Source organism: Choloepus didactylus, chromosome 10, assembly GCF_015220235.1.
Source record: "Choloepus didactylus isolate mChoDid1 chromosome 10, mChoDid1.pri, whole genome shotgun sequence".
Lineage (NCBI taxonomy): Eukaryota > Metazoa > Chordata > Mammalia > Pilosa > Megalonychidae > Choloepus > Choloepus didactylus.
This window is the reverse complement of record NC_051316.1, coordinates 85,830,540-85,850,045: the sequence shown is the minus strand read 5'-3', so window position 1 is coordinate 85,850,045 and position 19,506 is coordinate 85,830,540. Positions and strand designations below refer to the sequence as shown.

At 37.5% G+C, this 19,506-nt stretch overlaps 1 protein-coding gene across 1 annotated transcript in view; it reads right to left on the bottom strand.

The window, feature by feature from the left end:
• MELK (maternal embryonic leucine zipper kinase) overlaps nt 1-15,692 on the bottom strand; it is a 129,414-nt gene extending 113,722 nt beyond the window's left edge. Inside the window, exons 1-4 of the mRNA XM_037797573.1 lie at nt 15,594-15,692; nt 10,776-10,871; nt 9,355-9,440; nt 6,965-7,081 (exon numbers count right to left, since the gene is read on the bottom strand). Of these exons, the coding sequence (XP_037653501.1) occupies nt 6,965-7,081; nt 9,355-9,440; nt 10,776-10,833 (261 nt within the window). The 5' untranslated portion in view covers nt 10,834-10,871; nt 15,594-15,692. The remainder of the gene's footprint in view (nt 1-6,964; nt 7,082-9,354; nt 9,441-10,775; nt 10,872-15,593) is intronic.
• Between the last annotated feature and the right edge of the window lie 3,814 nt (nt 15,693-19,506).

Sequence of the window (19,506 nt, the reverse complement as noted above, 5' to 3'; positions counted from 1 at the left end):
GATATGGGTCCTATTTCATTCTTTCAGATATGGATATCTAGTTCTTCCAGCACCATTTGTTGAAGAGACAGTTCTGTCCCAGTTGAAAAGACTTTGGCAGCCTTGACAAAAATCAATTGCCAGTTGAAAAGACTTTGGCAGCCTTGACAAAAATCAATTGACCATAGATGTGTCTATTTCCGAACTCTCAATTTTATTCCATTGGTCTGTATGTCTATCCTTATGCCAGTACCCTGCTGTTTTGACCACTGTAGCTTTGTAAAAAGCTGTAAAGTCAGGAAATGTGAGTCCTCCAACTTTGTTCATCTTTTTCAAGATGGTTTTGGCTATTCAGGGTCCCTTATCCTTCTAAATAAATTTGATAATTGGCTTTTCCATTTCTGCAAAGTAGGTTGTTGGGATTTTGATTGGGATTGTGTTGAATCTGTAAATCATTTTGGGTAGAACTGATTACTAACAATATTTAGTCTTCCAATCCATGAGCATAGGATGTCCTTCCATTCATGTAGATCTTCCTTGATTTCTTTTAGCAAAGTCATAGTTTTCCATATATAAGTCCTTTACATCCTTGGTTAAATTTATACCTAGATATTTGACTCTTGAAATTTTTTTCTTGATTTCCTCCTCACATTACTCATTACTGATACATAGAAACACTATTAAATTTTACATGTTGATCTTGTACCCCACCACTTTGCTGAATCCATTTATTAACTCTAGGAGCTTTGCTGTAGATTTTTCAGGACCTTCTATATATAGGATCATGTCATCTGCAAAGAAGGAAAGTTTTACTTCTTCCTTTCCAATTTGGATGCCTTTTATTCCTTTTTCTTGCCTAAATGCTCTGGCTAGAACTTCCAGTACAATGTTGAATAACAGTGGGGAGAGTGGGCATCCTTGTCTTGTTCCAGATCTTACAGGGAGAGCTTTCAGCCTTTCAGCTGTGGGTTTTTCACATATGCCCTCTATCGCTTTGAGGTAGTTTCCTTCTACTCCTAGTGTTCTATGTGTTTTTATCAATAAAGGGTGCTGGATTTTATCAAATGCCTTTTATGCATAGAGATAATCATGTGGTTTTTTTCCCTTTGCTTTGTTAATGTGGTAATATTACATTAATTTTCTTATGTTGAACCACCCTTGCATACCTGGGATAAAACCCACTTGATCATGGTGGATACTTCTTTTAATGTGCAGTGGGATTCAATTTGCAAAATTTTGTTAAGGACTTCTGCATCTATATTCATAAGAGAAATTGGTCTGTAGTTTTTCATTTCTTGTAGTATCTTTTTCTGACTTTGGTATTAGGGTGATGTTGGCCTCATAGAATGAGTTAGGTAGTGTTCCCTCCTCTTCAATTTTTTGGAAGAGTTTCAGCAAGATTGGTATTAATTCGTTTTGGAATGATTGGTAGAATTCACCCATGAAGCCATATGGCCCTGGGTTTTTCTCTGCTGGGAGGTTTTTGATGACTGATGCAATCTCTTTAATTGTAATTGATCTGTTGAGATCTTCCATTTCTTCTGGAGTCAGTGTAGGTTGTTAGTGTGCTTCTACTAATCTGTCCACTTCATCTAGGTTTTATAATTTGTTGGCATACAGGCATCCATAGTATCTTCTTATGATCCTTTTTATGTTTCTGGGATTAGTGATAACGTCCCCCCTCTGATTTCTGATTTTATTTATTTGCGTCTTCTCTTTTTTTCTCATCTAGCTTAAGGTTTGTTGATTTATTGATCTTTTCATTTTGTTAAGGCTCTCTATTGCTTTTTTATTCTAAATTTCAATTTTTTGTGCTGTTTGTTAATTCCTCCCTTCTGCTTGCTTTGAGTCTAGTTTTGCTGTTCTTCTTCTAGTTCCACCAAGCATGCAGTTACGTCTTTGATTTTAACTTTTTCTTCTTTTTTAATGTAAGCATTCAGGGCTATAAATTTCCCTCTCACCACTGCCTTCACTACTTTCCATAAGTTTTTTTTTTTAATGCAATTTTGTTGAGATATATTCATATACCAGATAATCATCCAACGTGTACAATCAATGGTTCATGGTGTTATCATATAGTCGTATATTCCTCAGCAAAATTTTTGAACGTTTACATTACTCAAAAAAATAAAAATAACAAAAAAATTTTTGAAAACACCCAAAACACCCCATACCCCTTATCCCTCCCTATTATTTATTTTTTGTCTTTGTTTTCTTACTTATCTGTCCATACACTGGATAAAGAGAGTGTCAGTCACAAGGTTTTCACAATTACAGTCACACAATAAAAGCTATATAGTTATACAATCATCTTCAAGAATCAAGGATACTGGATTATAGTTCAACAGTTTCAGGTATTTCCTTCTAGCTATTCCAATACACTAAAAACTAAAAAGGGGTATCTATTTAATGCATTAAGAATAACCTCCAGAATGACCTCTCCACTCTATGAAATATCTCAGTCACTGAAACTCTATTTTGTTTCATTTCTCTCCCCTTTTTGGTCCAGGAAAGCTTTCTCAATCCCAAGGCCAGGCTCATCACCAGGAACAATGTCCCGCATTGCCAGGGAGATTTATAGCCCTGGGAGACACGTCTCACATAGTGGGGAGGGCAATGAGTTTACCTGCAGAGTTGGCTTAGAGAAAGAAGCCATGTCTGAGCAACAAAAGAGGTGGAGGTGACTCTTAGGCACAATTACAAGTAGGCTTCGCTTCTCCTTTGTAGGAATAGGTTTCATAAGGGCAAGTCCCAAGATCAAGGGCTCAGCCTTCTAAATTGGCAGTCCCTAATACTTGCGAGAATATTAGGTATTCCCCAGGTGGGGAAGTTTAGTATTTCCATATTTTTCCCCAGTCCCTCAAAGGGGCTTTGCAAATACTTTTTTATTCTCTGCCCAAATTACTCTGGGATGTATCAGGGCATCACACTAACCTGTACAAACCAACAAGCTCTCACTCACTATTCAAGGTTCAATGTAATCATAGTGTTCAAACAAACTGACTATACAAGTTAAATTAGATAATGTGCTACAGAAAATATAAATTTCACACCAAACATCTCTTCATTTGGTCTCACATAGAAGTTGAAGGTTTAAAACACAGTCAATATCATCCTTTACCCTTTAGTCTGATTTGTCTCAGTCCTAACCAGATCCGCTTCATTCATATCTCCAATTGAAGTCTGATCTCTTTTTCAGCTTTTTAAACAGTTGCTGTATGGGGTAATGCTGACTTTCATAGCTGCAGAACTCTAGCTCAGGTGTCATGCAGATACCCAAAGTTCCAGGGAACAACCAGTTATACACAAAGAGCCCAGCATCACAGAATTTGGAAATAACCGTAACAACTGAGGAATAGATGTGACTGCTGTAAGAGCTCACAATCTAGCTCTTACAACAAACCTTCCCCCGAAAACCTATGCTTTTAAATTCAATTCTCAGGGTTTGTACATCATATTTAGTCCACATTAGTGAGGCGTTAATATTAGTCTTCGTTTTTGGCTTATTTCACTCAACACACTGTCCTCAAGGTTCATTTACCCAGTTGCATGCCTCATTCCCATAAGTTTTGATATGGTGTGTTCTCATTTCATTTAGCTCAAGATATTCACTGATTTCCCTTGTAATTTCTTCTTTGACTCACTGATTGTTTAACAATGTGTTATTACAAATAATAAAAAAAAAAGTGTGTCATTAACTTCCATATATTTCCATAGATCCAGTTCTCTGCCTGTAATTGATGTCCAGCTTCATTCTATTATGGTCAGAAATGGAAATTGTGTAACTTCCATCTTTTAAAACTTATTGAGACTTGTTTTGTGATCCAACATGTGGTCTATCCTGGAGAATGATCCATGTGTACTTGAGAAGAATGTGTATCCTGCTGTTTTGGGGTGCCATGTTCTGTATATGTCTGATAAATTTAGTTCTTTTAACATATTATTCAAGTTCTCTGTTTCCTTTCTGACCTTCTGTCTAGATGTTCTATTCTTTGATGAAAGTAGTGAATTGAAGCTTCCAACTATTATTGTAGAGGTGCCTATTTCTCTCTTCAGTTTTGCCAGTGTTTGCCTCATGTATTTTAGGTACTGTGTTTAGGTGCAAAAATATTTGTGATTGTTATTTCTTCTTGGTGGATTGACCCTTTTATTAATATATAGTGTCTTTCTTTGTCTCTTCTAACAGCTTTTGACTTAAAGTCTTTTTTGATCCATATTAGTATAGCTAACCCAGCTCTTTTTTGGGTACTATTTACATGGAATATCTTTTTCCATCCTTTCACTTTCAATCTACTTTTGTCTTTGGGTCTAAGGTGAGTTTTCTGTAAACATATAGTTGTATCATGCATTTTTATCCATTTTACCAATGATGTCTTTTGATTGTGGAGTTTAATCCATTAAAAGTGTTATTACTGTAAAGGCAATACTTACTTCAGCCATTTTCTCCTTTGGTTTTTATATGACACATCTTTTTTTTTTTTTTTGGAGGGCAGTGCCCCTTTTTTCCTTTATTGCAACCTTCTTTTCTGTATAATTGACCTTTTGTGATGTGTCTGACTGGTCACTTATGTATCTATCTGATCTCATTCTCATTTTTGTTTCTGCATATTTTTAAAATACTATCTTTGTGGTTACCCTGGGATTTGCATTACACAAACTACATCTATAAGCTACTAATTTGAAAAAATACCAACTTCACTCTCTGCTCCCATTTCCCTGTTTCCTCTCTATATGTTGTTTTTACCCTACATTTCTTTTATGTTTGCATGTTCATTATTAGGAAATACATCTGTTTCATGTTCAATTGTATTCTGACTATTACAGGAATTAAAGAGTAGATTTGTAAACTGAGGATACAGTACTACTGGATCTTGCATTTACCCTTTTAGTTACCTTTACTGAAGATCTCCATTTAGTCACACTACTCCAAACTACTCTCTCCTTTCTTTTCCTTTCAACTTGCAGAACTCCCTTTAGTATTTCTTGTAGGGTAGGTCTTTTGTTGACAAACCCTCTCAAGTTTCTATTTATCTGTGAATATTTTAAACTCTCCCTCATTTTTGAAAGCAGTTTTGCCAGAAAAAGAATTTTTGGCTGATAGTTTTTCAGTACCTCAAATATATCATACCACTCTGCCTTCTCACCTCAATAGTTTCTGATGAGAAATTGGCACTTAATCTTATTAAGGATCCCTTGTATATGATGAATGGTTTTTCTCTTGCTGCTTTCAGAATTCTCTCGTTATCTTTGGCATTTGACATTCTGATTAGTATGTGTCTCAGAGTAGGTCTTAAGATTTATTTTGTTTGGAATATGTTGCACTTCTTGGACATGCATAATTTTGTCTTTCACAAGAATTGGGAAATTTGGGGCCATTATTTCCTCAAATACTCTTTCTGCTGCTTTTCTCTTCTCTTTTTCTGGGTCCCCCATGATGCATGTTTGGATGCTTCATGCTGTCACTCAAATCCCTGAGACACTGTTCAATTTTTTCTGTTCTTTTCCCTACCTGTTCTGACTGTATGATTTCAATTGTCCTGTGTTCTAGTTTGTTGATTCCTTCCACGTGTTCAAATCTGCTGTTGTTTGCCTCTAGTGTATTTTTAATCTTCATTATTGTGTCTTTCATCCCCATAATTTCTGTTATGTTCCTGTTTAAAATTTCAAGTACTTCTTTATGCTCACACTTCTTAGTATCCTTTAGCTCTATATCATATTTTTCCTCATCTCCTCATATTGATTTAGGAGATTTGTTTGAACTCCTTTGATTAGCTGTTCCAAATTCTGTGTCTCCTCTGAAGTTTTTATTTGTTTCCTTCACTGAGCCACATCTTCCTGTTTCTTAGTATAGCTTGTAATTTTTTGTTGATGTCTGGGCATCTGATTATTTTGATGTGTTAACTATGAAGGTCAGTTTCTCCCTCTTGTCTAGGGTTTTGTTGTTGACTGGCTTTGTGTTAAGGCTCTTCATTGCCACTTGATCCAACTTATTCTGGACCTTTTGAGTAGCCCATCTTTAACTGTTCTGATTTCCTTAGTTCTTCTTAATTTGTTTCTTGCCCTGAATATGCGGTACAATTTTTAAAATAGCACTTTTTGTGCAACTGTTTCATCTCCAAGAGAAAGCTTCCTTTCCTCTGTTCCTTTTCTGGAAAGCTCTTGCTGTTCCATTTATTTTTGTGCAGAATTTTCTCCCCAGTTCCTATAATTTGTTTAAACTATCTCCCTCATTCATTGCCCTCTTTCCTTATACTTTTCAGTTCTGGGTCCCCTCCTGTCTTACAGCAGTTCAGTGTTCCCTTCTTTTCTTTTCCTGTGAGGCTTTTCTGCCTCCAGTTTCTTTCCTGTTAGGGTATCCAGCCCTGAGAACCCAGATGGGATCAATCCAGAAAGGTGGGTCAATCCAGAAAGGTCTGTTTTGCATTTAGGTGGTCCACCAAACAGAGACTAGAGTAAGTGTGTGCCCCTCTTGCCAAAAGTTCTGCCAAAGTCTATGAGCATTTTTTCCCTGGGGGTCCTTTTGTATGAGGCACTTCTCAGTGGCTTATGTTCTGCCCTGGGTGTCTGCAGACGGGTCCCTGTGCCTGGATATTCATGGGATTCTAACTTGCTTCTGTGAGTGCCTTGATAGCCTGCAACCATGGCAGGAGGGACCCAGGCCATGCTGCCTTTGTGCAACTCTCAAGCTGCACAGAAACTGAGTGAGGGGAAGGAGTCCAGACTGGCAGTCCAGGTAAGGAAATCTCCTACTGATCTTGAAGATTCTTTTTCTTTTTCTTCATTCAGCATTTGTGGCTCCTTCTCCAGTCTCTATTGTCCTCTAGAGTTCTGATCAAGTGGGACTTGTCCTTTAATTTGTTGATTCTGAGGGGATACTTTACAGGGAATCTCTTACATTGCCATGTTGATGACATCACTCCCGAAATGTACTTTTAACTAATAAAGTAACAAAATTCTTTTAGGCTTCTAGAACCATAATACTAACCTCAAGAACCAAGAATATTTTGTTGGCTGTCTCTAGCACATGGTAAAGTTGACATATATGCTGATGTCTCAGGTTCTTCAAGGCATCAATCTCCGTTTTGATCCGGGGCAAATCATTCTGTGACAAAACATTATACTAATTGAGAAATAAACCTATTTGGGAAATGTACCAAGCATCGATATCAACAGCTTTAATACTTAAGAATCAAAAACTACCAACAGCCCCAAAGCAAATTGTTCAACAATACAGAAAATTCTCACAAGACTTATTTCTATACACATAAAAAAAAGTACTTGGGAGTTTTGTGAAAGACAAGCTCAACATGGATCAACAGGATATTGTGATGTCTAGAAAAATTACAACAATGTCAGAATCCTTTAGAAGACAGATTCCAAACAAGGAAAATGACAGAGGCACCATACTCAGTTACCATGCCTGGCCAATACCTTTGATTTCAGCAATGCTCTAAGAAGCATACTGAGCTAAAAACTGGGAATTTAGGTAAAATAGGTATGCACTCTTATTCTTCCTGCTTTTCTGTGGACCAGAAATTTTTAAAAATAAAAAGTTGGTTGGGGAGGAGGATAAGCTAAGCTGAAAATATTGTAAAGTCCAATATTTAAAACAGAAACCTAGCAATCCCATGACATAACAAGTAAAACGGGGCTCAGACTAATGATTAGTGGCTCAGAATCCAATTACCTAGGATTATGCAATAAGATGGCAAGTCTTGACCAAGAATCAACTGTAAATTTGACTATTCTGAGGTGACGATATTCTTTTCTTTTCTTTTCTCTTTTTTTTTCGGGGGGGGGGGGTGTCTAGCAAGATGTCTAAAACCCTGGAAGTAATCGAAATATTAAAATCCTAGGAAGTAATTAACACAAACATAATAGAAAACACAAAAACAAGTTTAGAAATAATGAATAAATGAATTAATATCATGATGTTAATGTTTTAAAATATTTTTGAGTACCAATGTGGTAATATTTTCTGTAATAACAGTATCCATTTTGTTTGCTATTTAAGTATTTAAAGCATTCAAGTGAATAAGTCATACTAAAATTGTAACTGAAATTTAAATTGCTTAAAGGAATTAATCAGTTTTGTAATCAATGCTTAAATACTCAAGAAAACTAAGTTTTTAATGCTTTATTAGATTAATAAACATAAAATTGAGCATTGAAAAATAAAGAAGAACTTGAATTGTCAGCTGATAGATTATTAAAAATAATTTCTGAAATAGGTCACTGTGATTTTTGGTATATATTTTGGAAGGAGTTCAAACAATTGCATGATATAACTGTAAAAAAATCCTTACATTCCTTTTGACTTATTTATGTATGTTTATCAGCACTTATATCATTAAAAATTTTAAATAAGATAAGAAATGATGTTAAACCCTGTCTGATTTCAGCAATAAGAGAAACATGAAAGAAGTCCAATATATCTAATAAAAAAATGCATTTTCAGTAAATGATTTTTTATGTTTGATATTTCTAAACATTTATATTGTTCTAATCAATTGTATTCTACTAAAAATTATAATGCTAACTCAATCCTAAAGAAAAAAAGTTTAACACCTAGAGATTTTTGGTCAGAGGAATTTTTTTTTTCTTAATCTTTAAACAAATAAACAGCCACAGATACATACTGTCAGATTAGTGAATTCTCAACAAGAGGAGACCAGAATAAAGAAAAGACTAGAAACCAAATCATAGGAGGAATGACAGAAAGAATCAGGAAAAACGAAGACTCAGTATAACTTCAAATACTGGAAAGGGTAGTATAGAAAGCCCATAAGGATCATGAACAAAGACAGATTTACCTCAGTATAAAAAAAAATAACTTATATACATAAATACAAATTGAAGGGCTGCTTTAGGAGGTAGTGAGCTGCTCAATCCTGGAGGCATTCATGTAAATGAAATGAGGGTGAACAAATTACTTACGGGGGATTAAGGGATTAGGAAAAGGTTTTCATTAGATAACTTCTAAAACAGCTTTGAATAAGATTCTGGGACATAAGATCTACCTATACTACAAAAATAATCAACATTCAATAAGGGTATCATGAGAAGATAAAGAAAGGAAATATTAATATCCAGAAATACCTAGAACACTATGCAACCACAGAAAAATGGATTCTACAAACTTCAAATATGTGCCATTGCCCTACATTAAAACATGAAAGACAAAGCAATCCCTTTCCCCAGATTACTTTTTAAAGCAATAGATCTATGCAATACTGGCAATTTGAAAACAGACAAAAAAGCTATAGATATACTATTCTAAGAGTAGTAACTAGCACATTAGAGCACATTTGGGTTTTAATTCATAAAACTGATGGATAAACAGGAAATTCTGGCAAAAAAAAATTTAAAACTTACCCCTAGTGCATTTTTGTCCATGATTTTTATAGCTACCATTTCTCCAGTGAGGATATGACAGGCAAGTTTGACCTTTGCAAAACCACCTAAACATAGGAAAATGTGTTATGAGAGATAAGCAAATATAACCTAAATATCATCAAAGCAAACTAAGGACTCAAGCTCAAACACCTTTTCAAACACCTTTAAAAGGCTCTATTGATCCATATTTTCCTGGAATTTTATGGCTCTTTCTTCCAAAATGTCAGCCATGATCCAAACCTCTTCTCATCAAATGTCTATTTTTTACCATGATGTTATAGCTCTAATTTGTAATAAAGAATCAGGAAATGGTATTCACTCTTTAGTGACTCTTTAGTGAATTTGCTTTACATTTAACACTGAGATTAAATTTGCTTTATGACACTGCTAGAACAAAACGTAATGTTGCTGAGACAGAAGACAAATAACATAAAACTTTCCATTTTAAAACTGCAAAGATAAGCAATTCTGTTTCAAAACTGGATCAAAAGCTGGATAAATGTCTCCATTTAGGCATTGAAAAGAAATCTCTTATTTCACCTTTCCAAGCAGAAGTTCCTGGTGGTCCCTCTCATGGTTTTCCCTCTCTCAGTAAATAGCAACTACATTTTCCTAACTGCTCAGCCCAAAACCTTGAAGCCACCCTTAACCTTTCTTTCTCTCACACCCCATATCCTACCAATCAACAAATCCTGTTGGCCCTATGTTCAAAACATAGCAGTGGTTACCTTGGGGAAAGGAGGCAGATATTAACTAGGAAGGGCACAAGGGAACCTTTTTTATATCTTGATATGAGCTGTGACTTTTTAAGTGTACATATTTATGTAAAGTTCCATCAAGATTAGAGCACTTTGCATATTTTACAATATTTATATACCTAAATAAATGTTTTAAACATATATATATACACATACACATTTACATGTACATGTGACTGTATCCAGAATCCCACTCCTTTCACTACCTCCATAGCTATCACCTTGGTCCAAGTCACCATCACCTCCAGGATCACTCACTTTAATTATTACAATAGGCTCCTAACATTTCCCTGCTTCTAGCCTTTGTCCTCTCCTACTCAGTCTTTTCACAACTAAATAGCCAAAATGACCCTTTAAAAACAAAGGTCAGATCACTCCTTGACTTCCCACCTTACTTAGAATAAAAGGTAAAGTCTTTGAAATGACCTCCAATGCCTTTCCTACTATTCCCTCCTGTCTTGCTCCACTTTTTCTAATTAAAGTAGGAAAACAAATAAATAAAAATATGAATAAATAAATAAATAAAGTAGGTAGAAGACTATTAAAACTAGATAGGTTAGATTAAAAAGCTTATGACTGCCCAAATAGACGATACCCTCAAATAGTTGGTCTATCCTCCACTTCCAAGGAAAAACAAATTACCTGTCCCAATAGTTTCATATAATTCATAGTATTTGAGAAGTTCATCATAATCTTTCATAGTCCTTCTGGAATTTTATTCAGAATTACAAAAAGAATCTGTAAGAAAGAAATAGTACATGATCAAATAGGTTTATCTCCTCCATTTTTGTAATTGCAAATGTCTTAGGCATGGAAATGATACTGAACAATTACTAGCCATATTTAAAAAAAAACTGGATTCCTACCTTACACCATATATAAAAATCAATTCTGTATATTAAATAAGAAAGATAAAACTTTTAAAAAACTTTTAAAATAATATTATCATGACTTCAGGACAGAGGAGGATCAACTTCAGGATAGAAAGGTGAGAAAAAATTTGCAATACATATGACAATGGATTCATATTCAGAATATATAAACTCCTACCCAACAATAAGAAAAAGACTACCCCATAGAAAAATAAGCAAATGACATAAAAAAGGCATTTCAGAAAGGAAGAAACAAAAATGGCCAATAAAAACATGAAAAGATGCTCAATTTCATTAGTCATCAGGGAAATGCAAATTAAGACTTCAATGATATACAATTTTATCATGTATAAGATAAATACATTTTGAAATACACATTTTATTATTATGCTTCACAACTTACATATGTTACATGTAGTCAAGTATGTAACAAATGAAACATTAAAAAAAAAGTTGTAAAAAAGTCTTAGGAAATCATATTTGATTTTGTCTCCCTGAGTTTTAAAATTAAGTAGTATTACCAAAAAAATCATGAGGAGGAGTAGGGCCTGTTATGCACATTTATACATAAAGTCACACTATACCAGCTTTATTTATTTGTGGAGAATATGCTTAGTGACTTTAACTGGAAGTTGTATGATGTGTCTGGCACGACTGCTAACTTAGTCTTATTTAGACTGAATTTGCTTCTATTGATTCATTTTTTTCATTCAGACGTTCACTGAGGACCTACAATGTTCCAGACACTGTGCTTGGCACAAGGGCTATAATGGAAAAGAAAAGAAATGTGGTTCCTGCTCTCATGGAGTTTACTTTCTAATGAAGAAAACAAAAATGCAAATAAATAGACAATTAAATAATTATAATTTATAATACATTGGTAAAGAAATAAGCAACAGTGGTTAGAGTGGGTCTGTGAGAAGGCAATATTTAAGGTAAGATCTAATTCAAAGGAGGAGAGGTGAGAAAAAAAGTCAGTTCCACTGGTAATCAGACTGTGATGTTTCTATCAGAATATGAACAATGTTTCCAACAGGATGTGGACAATACCATGTAAACAATATTTCTATGCAAAGCTGTTTGGTTTTTTTTTAGTGATTGATGATCTTTTATTTGAAAAACTGCTGCTTTCTCATCAGTGACATCCTTAACCCCTCCTTATTTCTCCCACATCCTGCTTCCTAAGATGCCCAAATCCTCAACTGCCCTTGGCTGTCTTGACAGTATCCATTCCAAAAATGGTCCTACTTCCCCAAATCCTTCTTAAACTCACCCAGCACAAGCCTAAATCCTATAAACCCCTTTCAACTCCCTTTACTGAGAGTCCCCAACATCCTCAGAAATATGTTCTGTCTTGCTGAAGCAAGCTAAATACACCTAACATTTTCTACTCTAGATGTGTTTTTGGTGGTCTTTGGTCAGTAGGCCCTAACAGTAGTTGTTAGCCAGCAAAGAACAAGAGGAAGAGCATTCCAAAAAGATGAAGGCTAAGTGCAAAGATCCCAGAGGAAGAAAAGATTAACATAAACTGAATCAAAACTACTTTTAGAAGTATCAGCATATGGAAATGCAAATTTGGAGCTAGGACAATTGGTTAGCCATATGGAAAAAAAGAACACTACTTCTCTATTTCAGACCATATGCAAAATCAATTGCAGTTGATATAAAGCCTTAAAAGTGAAAGAAAGAATTGAGAGTTCAGAAATAAACTCATATATTCATGGCCAACTGACTTAAAAAAAAAAGTAAAGACAAATCTTTAAAATGTTTAAAATGTAGACAATGAAGGCCTTACCCATAACCAGATCTATAGCTAGGAGTGGCAAGAGGAAGAAGAGGCAGAGAAAGAACACTTAGAAAAGTAAGAAGTCAAAGAATACAGTTTCATGGAAGCCAAGAAGGAAGGAAAAACTAAAACTTGTAAGAGTTTCTCAGAAGCAGATTTCTAAATAATTTTCTAAAAGTGCTCATACCTAGGTCAAATCCTAGGACTTGAGTTTAGGTGCTGTTAAGTAGGGCTTTCCATGTAGCGAGACAAAGGGTTAAAGTTCTCTGAACCTATTCAGAAATGGTTTCTCTAAGGTGCTCTTCTTTCAGGAGGCAGGTATAGAAGGACAGAACATGGGATCTCAACACTGGGAAGAGACTCCCCTGCATGCCTTAGAAAGCCAAGCAGGAAGCAGAGGTGCCCAGGGATAAGGAGTGTTTGAGTCAGGCACAAAGAATTTCACCTGTAGCACACTAGCACTCTAGAGTTCACAAACAGGTTTAAGGCCAAAACCTAGGCAATAATGAAAGCCTCCTTTGCCTGGCCTGTCCTCTGTGCACAAATCTCCCTTGGTAATCAAGCAGTGGGCTAGCTATTGTAAGTGGTTCAGAATCCCAGGATCCCATTCTCTCTGACATTTTGAGAGACTGAGTACATGCATAAGCAACTGGGATTTGAGAAGCAAAGTTCCACCTGGAAAAGGCAAAGCTCATATTTCTTGATCACCACCTCTCTGTAGTGGAGACTTAGTGCTGGCCTCCTTTCTAGAGTCAGGCAGTCCCATTTCACCAAAAGGCAGAGCTCTAGCATTTAAGGCTCTGGGATTGATGGGTAGCAGGCACCATGTTCACTAACTCAAAGTTTTCCATTCTTTTTCGTCCTATTCTCTCACCCAGAACTGACTGACCAGCATGTTACTATGCCTTAATAATGGCCATGAATTTGGAAGACCTAGAATATGAGTTCAACCTCAGGAATATGGCAAGTTTGTAAAGAAAAAGATATAGAATAATAGCAAAGGCTCTTACTACAGTGAGAATGGGTTATCTTCTTGAACTGAGGTGGGGGAAAAACTGAATGAAATTATCAAAAGTCCAAGAACCACAAATGATATTTTAGAATACATACATCCCAAATACTCATGAATCATATTAGAGATAAAAGGTAAATTATTTTCAGCACGTGAAAAGCCTTCAAAAGCCTTCAAAATTTGGTCAGTGAACAGAAAACTAGGGCAGAAGCTTTGGAAGGAAAATATCAAAACTCAAGAAAAAAATGGAATCAGGTTTAAGGAAAAAAATGGGTTTTCATCTCAGTGTCAAAGCAGAATTGGCAGGAAAGATAAAGAAAATGGGCTAAAGTCTGATCCAGTAAACAATATTAGCCATTTCCTAAGAAAAGATGGTATTGCACCAACTTAAGCAGGTTGAACTTTTAATCTAGCTGAACCAGCATGAATGGGGTAGGCAAACATTAGAACAAAGTCAAGTCTAGGTACTGATGGAAAACTGGAGATATAATGAAGTATTTCTGCCTCTACTCAAGTCAATAACGAAGAAGGAAACTAGACTCCAATCAGACTGTAAGTCAGTCTGTGACTAAAAAGAATTGGGAGAACATAAAATTGGGGTCTTGAACTTCTCTGAGGAAACAAGGAATTGGTTAGATAATTGGGAGTAAGTTTATCATTAAATTTTATAGAATAGCAACAAATTGGGAGCATTTTGTTACTAAAATAGTAGTATTGGGGCTATGCTATTACCTACTGCATAACATGTTTTCCTTGTCTAGTGAGTTTGGTAAGACATTGATATTGAGGATAATTTCAAATAAGAAGTAGAATACAGAATGGCTTCTAATATAACCTTGCAGTAAATTTAATTAACATCCTGTCCTGCTCTTTGCAGAGGGGTTCCTGGGGGCCACCAACAGAGGCATTCATTCCTAAAGACATTAATGGACCGATATGCCCATTTCCTTGGAAAATGGTAGATACTCAGGAAGGTCAGATCCACTGGTGAAACAAGCCCATGAAGGTGTAGTAAGGGCTTTTCTGATTTTCTGCTGATTTCTCCCACACCCCGTGGGAAACAGCAACCAAAACATGAACAGAAAAGTTAGGAACACTGGCCTTTAATCAAAACGCCATGCAACTCTGATAGCCGCCACCTTCCCCTCATTGCACCACCAAAGAGAAATACCAAAGCTCAAGGACAAGTCATCCTAAGTGCTAGCGGCCTGATCGCTCTTTTGGGATGCTCTCTTTGGACAGTCTCTTTTCCCACAGGTTCCTTCGTGGAAGCTGCCCCTTTTGCTGCTATCCCATTCGAGGCATTAGTTGAGGCTCTTATGCCACCACTTTGAGAGGTGATAGGAGAAGACAGACTCAGACTTTGAAAGGGGGGTGATAACACATTTCCTTCTTTCTGCTCTGCCCCAGTAAGCTGATTTGTACGCACAGAAATAATTCGAAACACTTCTTTGAACTTCTTGACCCGAGAGAGGGTCACTAAAAACAGGGAATGGAGATTCGCATCTATCACAGCCTCCCTGGTGGCAAGCCCTATGCTTGCACACCCTCCTTCATCCTGTGACGGGGGTTCTATCATTATCCCCACTTACAGAGGGGAAAATCGCGGGTCTGAAAAGCTAAATATCCCATCCAGGGGACAGGGCTGGTAAGGTGGGGCTCCGGTGAAACGCTCCAGTCGCCGGTGAGTCAGGAGCAAACTGGGCTCCGGCAGCTGCTTCCCCACACCACGTACATCCCAGACCCCGGCCCTCACGTCCCGCTAGTATGGGCAGGCGGAAGACACTGACCTGAGGGGCAGAGGGCCGTGCGGGGCGGGGGCGGGTAGCACACAGGCGCCGGCCTGGTGTCCGGAGCGAAGCTGCGGAAACGAAGTTTCGCTAGGAACCCTTTCGGTCGTCGGATTCCAGCCGCTTCCGCCCGCCAAGGGAATCAAACCTCCCGGGCCGGAAGGGGCGGGCCGGAAGGGGCGGGCCGCTTGCCCACTCCGGGAGTCTAAACAGCAACTAGTCCCAGCCCAGGCGGGGCGCGGGGCCCACGGACGGGCGAAGTGTGGGGAGGCCTGGCCGGGGAGCTAGATGGCCATGCGGTGCCTTGGGCTACCAAGGGATGACTTAAGCCCCTTGTCTTCATACTGAGTTAGGCATCCCTCGGGGGCATGCGATGGTTTTTCAGGTGGCCTGGGCATGCAGCGTTGCCACGCACTCAACTTTCTTACGTTCTCTTTCCTAAATTTGATATGCCAGAGGTCGCCTGTAATCACCTTCTCACTTTCGCCCACCGCTGCCCAGTAACCAGCCCTTCTTCCACTCGACAAAAGACAGATACTCTCCCCTTCCCTGAGTCTTACTAAGGTGTGTTGCTCCGAGGAATAAAAATCCCCTGAGGGGATGCAAAATGAGATGAAATAGTTTCAGTGGCTGAGAGATTTCAAATGGAGTCGAGAGGTCACTCTGGTGGACATGCTTATGCACTATATAGATAACACCTCTTAGGTTTTAATGTATTGGAATAGCTAGAAGTAAATACCTGAAACTATCAAACTCCAACCCAGCAGTCTGGACTCCTGAAGACAATTATATAATAATGTAGATTACAAGGGATGACAGTGTGATTGTGAAGACCTTGTGGATCACACCCCCCTTATCTAGTGTGTGGATGAGTAGAAAAATGGGGATAAAAACTAAAGGACAAATGGGGTGGGATGGGGGGATGATTTGGGTGTTCTTTTTTCACTTTTATTTTTTATTCTTGTTCTGGTTCTTTCTGATGTAAGGAAAATGTTCAGAGATAGATTGTGGTGATGAACACATAACTATGTTATCATACTGTGGACAGTGGATTGTATATCATGGATGATTGTATGGTGTGTGAATGTATTTCAATAAAACTGAATTTAATAAAAATAAATAAATAAATAAATAAAAACCCTGAGGACCAAACAAAGGGACAATTAGATAACTCAAATCCCCATAAACCAAACCCATCATCCCAATAGAAGTTTCTAAAGTATATTTGCTTTTTGATCAATATTTATGCAATTTTGATAGACTGGATCAATTATGATTGTAGTGATAGCTCCATCCAGAAGAAAAAATAATAAAAATTATGGTCACAGGAAAGAAAAAAATATGCTGAATAAGAGCTTGTTTGTGTATTTTTTGTAATGGATGTTGGTGTCAAATCACTCTGGTTATTTCCAATCTACTGGATGCCTTTAAAAGCCTGATATTACAGCTTTATTTTTTTTTTTTAATCTTCATTTTATTGAGATATATTCACATACCACGCAGTCATACAAAACAAATCGTACTTTCGATTGTTTACAGTACCATTACATAGTGGTACATTCATCACCCAAATCAATCCCTGACACCTTCATTAGCACACACACAAAAATAACAAGAATAATAATTAGAGTGAAAAAGAGCAATTGAAGTAAAAAAGAACACTGGGTACCTTTGTCTGTTTGTTTCCTTCCCCTATTTTTCTACTCATCCATCCATAAACTAGACAAAGTGGAGTGTGGTCCTTATGGCTTTCCCAATCCCATTGTCACCCCTCATAAGCTACATTTTTATACAACTGTCTTCGAGATTCATGGGTTCTGGGTTGCAGTTTGATAGTTTCAGGTATCCACCACCAGCTACCCCAATTCTTTAGAACCTAAAAAGGGTTGTCTAAAGTGTGCATAAGAGTGCCCACCAGAGTGACCTCTCGGCTCCTTTTGGAATCTCTCTGCCACTGAAGCGTATTTCATTTCCTTTCACATCCCCCTTTTGGTCAAGAAGATGTTCTCCGTCCCACGATGCCAGGTCTACATTCCTCTCCGGGAGTCATATTCCACGTTGCCAGGGAGATTCACTCCCCTGGGTATCTGATCCCACGTAGGGGTGAGGGCAGTGATTTCACCTTTCAAGTTGGCTTAGCTAGAGAGACAGGGCCACATCTGAGCAACAAAGAGGCATTCGGGAGGAGGCTCTTAGGCACAACCATAGGGAGGCCTAGCCTCTCCTTTGCAGCAACCGTCTTCCCAAGGGTAAAACCTGTGGTAGAGGGCTCAACCCATCAAACCACCAGTCCCCTATGTCTGTGGTCATGTTAGCAACCATGGAGGTGGGGTAGGCGAATACCCCTGCATTCTCCACAGGCTCCTCAAGGGGGCACCACATCTTTTTTTTTTCCTTGTTTTTCTTTTCTTTTTTTTTTTTTAACTTTCCCTTCTTTTTTAAATCAACTGTATGAAAACAAAGTTAAAAAGAAAACAAACATACAATAAAAGAACATTTCAAAGAGACCATAACAAGGGAGTAAGAAAAAGACAACTAACCTAAGATAACTGCTTAACTTCCAACGTGTTCCTACTTTACCCCAAGAAAGTTACCTAATATAGCAACATTTCTGTGAACTTGCTCCTACTATATCCATCAGAAATCAACAGACCATAGTCATTCCTGGGCATCCCCAGAACGCCAAACAGCCCATCTGCTCTTCTTGGATTATTGTTCCCCCTTCCTTAATTGCTCTCTATTGCTAGTTCCCCTACATTCTACATTATAAACCATTTGTTTTACATTTTTCAAAGTTCACATTAGTGGTAGCATATAATATTTCTCTTTTTGTGCCTGGCTTATTTCGCTCAGCATTATGTCTTCAAGGTTCATCCATGTTGTCATATGTTTCACGAGATCGTTCCTTCTTACTGCCGTGTAGTATTCCATCGTGTGTATATACCACATTTTATTTATCCACTCATCTGTTGAAGGACATTTGGGTTGTTTCCATCTCTTGGCAATTGTGAATAATGCTGCTATGAACATTGGCGTGCAGATATCTGTTCGTGTCACTGCTTTCCGATCTTCCGGGTATATACCGAGAAGTGCAATCGCTGGATCGAATGGTAACTCTATATCTAGTTTTCTAAGGAACTGCCAGACTGACTTCCAGAGTGGCTGAATCATTATACAGTCCCACCAACAATGAATAAGAGTTCCAATTTCTCCACATCCCCTCCAGCATTTGTAGTTTCCTGTTTGTTTAATGGCAGCCATTCTAATCGGTGTTAGATGGTATCTCATTGTGGTCTTAATTTGCATCTCTCTAATAGCTAGTGAAGCTGAACATTTTTTCATGTGTTTCTTGGCCATTTGTATTTCCTCTTCAGAGAACTGTCTTTTCATATCTTTTGCCCATTTTATAATTGGGCCAACTGTACTATTGTCATTGAGTTGTAGGATTTCTTTATATATGCAAGATATCAGTCTTTTGTCAGATACATGGTTTCCAAAAATTTTTTCCCATTGCATTGGCTGCCTCTTTACCTTTTTGAGAAATTCCTTTGAGGTGCAGAAACTCTAAGCTTGAGGAGTTCCCATTTATCTATTTTCTCTTTTGTTGCTTGTGCTTTGGGTGTAAAGTCTAGGAAGTGGCCGCCTAATACAAGGTCTTGAAGATGTTTTCCTACATTATCTTCTAGGAGTTTTATGGTACTTTCTTTTATATTGAGATCTTTGGTCCATTTTGAGTTAATTTTTGTGTAGGGGGTGAGGTAGGGGTCCTCTTTCATTCTTTTGGATATGGATATCCAACTCTCCCAGCACCATTTGTTGAAAAGACCATTATGACTCAGTTCAGTGACTTTGGGGGCCTTGTCAAAGATCAGTCGGCCATAGATCTGAGGGTCTATCTCCGAATTCTCAATTC